Below are 5,565 nucleotides of genomic sequence, written 5' to 3'. Positions count from 1 at the left end.
AGATAGATAGATAGATACGTGGCTTTTTCTGTTTATAGGTGTCCATGTATGGGCATGCAGAGAAAGAAGGTGAGTGATTTGTCTTGAGATGAGAAGAGAAATATCTGTGAAGATGAGGTTTTGCGTGTGTGTATGAAGGGAGTGGAGAATTTTTTTCTGTACATTCTTAAGAACATCTAAAGAAGGAATGCATGCATCCCTCTATGAGCGTGGTGGAGTGAAGGTAAAGAAGGAGATCTCCTCGAAGCTCTAAGGGATCTCTTTCTTGATCCGATTCTTAGTCCTTTTTTCCTTCCGTCTTTCAAGCGTTTTTATCGAGAGAGAGAGATACCGGAGGTAACTCTCCTCTTTCTTTTCCTCTATGGTGTATGTACACTGGCTGGTTTAACACGAGAGTATTGACTTTGATCGGCGATCACACAACGTGGCTTGAGGCAAAGCTAGGCATTTGTTCCATTCAAACTCCCTCCTCTCTCTCTCCGATCGATCGACTCTCCTTTTCGACTTGCCTAGATCTCTGCATGTACATCACAGATCCAAGTTTCTACATTCATGTAACTACATATATATATATATATATTGGAGTCTTCTCGTATATGTATAGATACATATATATAAGAGGTATAGATACATATATATGTATATATGTATCGAAATCGTCTCTTTTGATTCTTCTTCTTTCTTTCTCTCATTGGGTTTTTCTCAGGGGTGTTCAAGATCTGTATTGGTCTTACAACAGGAGGAGGAGAGTCAAGAGAGAAGCGAGGCGTCTCCGTCGTCATCATCATCCTCTTCTTTCTCCGACAATAAGCCGAATGAGAAGGAGAGTCGAAAAGAAAGGGGAAAAAGATTAATGGGAGATAAGAACGAGAGAGGAGAGACTGAAAAGGAGACGAAAAATTGTCCATTGACAGCACTGCACTTTCTCAACTCTAACGATCTCTACATAACTCTAAAAGGGAATCGAATTGAAGATGAAGATAAGTGGAAAGAGGGGAGACAGAAGAAGAAAGAAAATCAAGGTGGTCGTAGTGATAAAATGAGAAAGCAAGAGGGGGTGGAAGAGAACCTGAAGAGTTCTTCTCGCTTCCCTTATCAGCATGTATCTCTTACGTCTCGATCTTCTCCAGTCCCATGTGATAGGATCGTGACGTTTGAAGGGGTCTGGATGGAAGATCTTCCGAGAGATATCTCTCTACAGGCTGCTTTATCTCTCTCAGTTACACAAGCCTCGTTGCAGAAGACCCATGAGATAGACAGGTGCCAAGTCCATCTATCTATCCCGAGAAGACCGATCAGAGGAACAGAATAAGCATCGATCAAATCGTATCACTTCAAATCTTCCCGTATGTTGAAAAAGAGTTAGAGACTGAGGAGGAGGTAGTTTGCTTCTCTAGAGAGAGAGAGAAGAGATATTAGGAGATTTCAAGAAGATTCTATGGAAAAGTACGGGGAAAGATATAAGATGCTCGTCCTAGTAGGAAAAGAGAATAGAGGGATGGATTTGCATGCACTGGGGAGACCCAGGTGTAGGAGAAGGAGGTGCGGACAGAAGAGGTACTTCCAAAAGAAAATGCAAGACGAAGAAGAAAGAATGGATATGCGTGGAGAATGTGAAGAGCATGGGCCGCATACGATCGTGACAAGCAAGAAATGAAGGGGACATGTAAGAAGAAGCGAAAGAGAAAAAGAGACAGAACAGCTAGCTAATAGGCTGAAAATCGAAGCCAAGCTGGGTCTGATTGACCTTTCTGTCTATCCACAAGAAACACAGCACACAATCTTGCGCGGTGAAAGAAAGCTTCTCAGCTCGATATCTATCACCTGTACCTTTCTTAAGTTTTGTAAGACGTGTATTTCTGTGTATCAAAAGAGATAGGATTGAGAACCGGTAAGAGTAGCGCCGGGAGAAGTAGATGGAAAGCCTAGGCTAGCAGGGCCTCCTCGAGAGGCCCACCCGTGCAGAAGGGGATAGAACGAAGAGAGGGTGAAAAACGACCACGACGATTGCGAGTTAGATCAACGAGCTATAATGAAATACCACGGGATGATATACAGCCAAGTGAAGAAGAAGCTTTTCAAGTAGAGAGGCACGAGAGAAGACAGAACAGGAGACATGAGAGACTTGACTTCTACAGATTGATGGTAGAAGGAAAGATACGGGGGGGATGATTTTTCTTTGTTCCGTGAAAGGGCGTCAGACCGAAGCCTTTCTTCTCCTTTCTGCATGTGTTGGCATAGATAACTTTCTCGACGTTCGTAGAATCTTTCCTGAACGATCTCTTTCTACTCCTCTCATAAGAGAGGCTGAGGTGTGCTACTGGTCTGTTTCGGCCGAAAGCGAGAAGGGGTAAGTACGGAAATCTTGCTCTTTTGAAATGGCTTCGAAGGTAAAGAAATGAAAAAGAGAGAGAAGAAGACAGGGAGAGAGACGAACGGCGTCTTCAGAGAGAGACGGCGGTTGTGTCTGGATTTCTGAGACAGAAGGTATTTGTAGTGTATCTAACACGCGCCTCCTTCTATCTTCGTCTCCTTCTGAGTGCTTTTTCAAGAAAAAGGAGAAGACTTGAATGGATTCATAGAAACTCGTAGACGATTGAAGATAAAAAGATACATGAATGGACAAGGGGCAGTCGGACAAGGGATATGAACGGACGAGAAGAAGAAAACCTTCTCCTTACATGTACCTTTTTATCGTCAGTCATCTGAGAGCTTCTACTATCGAACAGATACCAAGAATCGAAGCTTCGCTAAACCCTCATGGGGGCGCGCAAACACCGGGCCTACACCTACGGGGATGCCCCCACCCGTATGATCATATCTATATATAGAGGTATATATGGATATATATAGATATACAGACACGTCCACGAAGATAGGTATGTATATAAATATACATATATACGCATAGCCGTATGCATATACCTTTGGCTGTATCATTTCCTGTGCAGATATCTTTTTCGTTCCTATGTGTATACACCTATGTGGCTACTTCTATGTACCGAATCGACGATATCTTCATCTGAGTTTTTTTTCCTATATCCTGCAAATTGAAAGATCTTATTGTCATCGGTAAGAGCGACAAGATCCTATTCAGAGGGCAAGAATGTTCTTCTTCATAACTTGAGAAGATCAGTTTGCTTGTAGTGTACGTCTTCTTGGAACTCTTCCCTCCAAGAGGAGAGGGAGTGCGGCATTCTTTCTTCTCCGCAGAGATCTTTTCTTCAAAGAATGAGGTCCCGCTGATTTCTAAAAGAACGCAGGAGGTTTTTGTTTTTGTAAGAGGACATCTTCTGCTTTACTTGAGGGGTACAGGGTAGGGTTTTCCTCTCGGTTCTCCGGAAGTTTTGGAGAGACAAGCCTTGTTGACATGCATGCCTTCTAGGTACTGAAGAAGGGTTTGTGTTGCTTTGTCAGTTATCACACATCATAGAGACAGTCCTTTGAGCGTGGATCCTACCATAGAAAAAGCTTCTTTTGCACAATAGATGAAAGGAGTGTCGACTGGGAGGCTACAGACATCGTAGAATTGAGCGGGTCACTCTTTTTTCAAGCTCGAGTCATTTGTATGCCTCGCTCGCTTCTCGAGGATTTCCTCCGTTGAGTCTAGCATCCTTGTTTCTTTCTCTTCTTGTATCAACTCCGTTCAAAGAGAAACCAGAAAGAAACTGGAAGTTCCGAAGATCGCTGCAAACAAGCTAACGCCAACTGGGAGAGAGAAGGCACCTGAATGAAAAACTAGAGTAACTGTAGGAGCTCGTGTCTGTCCTTCCTGGCTGTTCACCCGAACATTCTTGCCACTCGAGGGTAAGGTCTGACTCGAGACTAAAAGGCAGAACTCGACCAGAGATGACGGTAAACGATCAGCTGGCGGATTCTGAAACCTGTAGATTCTCGTATAGCCTGACTTTTTCGAATCTTCGTTTGACGGAGTGAGCTTCATCCATAGATCACCCAGAACGGTATTAGGAAAGAGTGTTTTCAGTTCTACGGGTTCATTCAATTTGCACTCGGAATCTTTGTAAGCGTAACCATGAGTCGTCATATCGGTAGGCTGGAACTTAAGGTCTTCGGTTGTTTTGGTAGCGAGGACAAAGATCTGTCCAGCATGAAGCCATATGTCGTCTTTGAAAGATTCCTTGATACCGGTAGTATCTACAACATAGGAGAAATCTGCGGTGATGTTTTTGCCTGGCAGCTCTATAGACGTAGCTGCGACATGGATGGAGGGGGAGAATGGAAGAGAAAGACAGAGAACAAAGGGAATGAAAGAACAACGGATGAGGGAGTGAGGAGAAATCAAGTGGCCGCGAGGACTTGTAACAGAAAGGCGAGAGTGCTTTCGCTTCATGGTGAGAAAGAGTTAAGATAGCAGAGGACGGGAGGGCTGAAGAGAGAGACGCTATTGATACGAAGAAGAATGGAGGGCGCCTGTGTTTGAGAACAGAATGCCAAGTGTTGCCCCAAAACGTTGATCTAGACAGTTGGTTGTTGAGGACAGAACAGAAAATAAAAAAACGGGGGGGTAGGACAACAGATAAGAACCTTCACTACGTATCAGCCTAGACTCTCAGGGGAGGTCGTCCGCAGCATGCGTCAGTAAAGAGAGTAAAGCACGACAAATTGCGTAGGGGGGGGAGGACAGAAAGATTCTACCCAAAGTGTACGGGACAATTCGTAGTCGCAGGTACTGAAACAGGAAGGAGCCTCTCCAGAGCTTGTACAGAGACTCTTGTTCGATTAAGTGATTGGACAAACCACACCCGAGTGGGAAGTTTTCGTGTCTTCTCTAAAGAGAAAGCTGTCCTTCACAGGTGCGGGCCCCCCTTGCCCCGCACATCTCCACAGAAACGGGAAGACAGTCCGAAGAAACTTCTTTCTCCACGGTCTGCGGAAGAAGGTACATGCTGAGACTCGTACGCGAATCGCGTTTCAAGCAAGAAAATTGAAGAGAAAGGTAGCGGGAACGCGGTGAAGCTCTTGGGCTCAAGCAAGTCTTGTGACTGAGTTAGCAAGACAGAAAAGCGTTGTTTCCACTATACCCAGCCTCCGTGACAAGTTTTTGAGGTTGAAATCAAGAGGTAGGTTACTTTGAAGTTAAAAGAAGCCGAGGCAGTGATGAGCTTTGTTCCTTATCCAGGGCTACTCACGAAAAACAGGCGTGACGATCTACGCGAGATCGATTTTGTGGTGTTGCGGAAAAAAGCGCGGTCTCGGACTAACGTCCTCAGAAATTTTATCTCCGTAAAAGTGGCTCTATAAGAAAGATCCGCGTGCTGTTAGATTCTTTGAGAAACTTTTTCCTATGCGGTTCAATCGACTGTTATCAAATACGTCTTGGAAGAGCGCCGTGATTAGAGAGAGCAGAAACGACGAACGCTCAGCTACTCGTACCGGTCTGCCTCTCCTTCACTCTTCGCGTCTCTCCCCGTCTTCATTGAGGGCGTTTTACGGGGCCAGAAACAACCAAAGAACCACAAACAATAGGTGATCGATCACAGAAAATAGCAACTCTGTACCGAGCGGTGCGGTCGATGTAACAGCGTGTGCTGCGTGAGCACTTCA

At 44.8% G+C, this 5,565-nt stretch overlaps 1 protein-coding gene across 1 annotated transcript in view; it reads left to right on the top strand.

Moving 5' to 3' along the window:
• The window catches only part of CSUI_010695 (uncharacterized protein), a gene marked incomplete at its 5' end in the record, with an annotated part of 3,976 nt that extends 586 nt beyond the window's left edge, over nt 1-3,390 (top strand). Inside the window, one exon of the mRNA XM_068070797.1 lies at nt 707-3,390. Within this exon, the coding sequence (XP_067917227.1) occupies nt 707-1,312 (606 nt within the window). The remainder of the gene's footprint in view (nt 1-706) is intronic.
• Between the last annotated feature and the right edge of the window lie 2,175 nt (nt 3,391-5,565).

The sequence above is a fragment of the Cystoisospora suis genome, assembly GCF_002600585.1.
Source record: "Cystoisospora suis strain Wien I chromosome Unknown contig_8016, whole genome shotgun sequence".
Taxonomy (NCBI): Eukaryota; Apicomplexa; class Conoidasida; order Eucoccidiorida; family Sarcocystidae; genus Cystoisospora; species Cystoisospora suis.
Note: the sequence above shows the minus strand (reverse complement) of the source record. Positions and strands in the feature narration are given on the sequence as shown.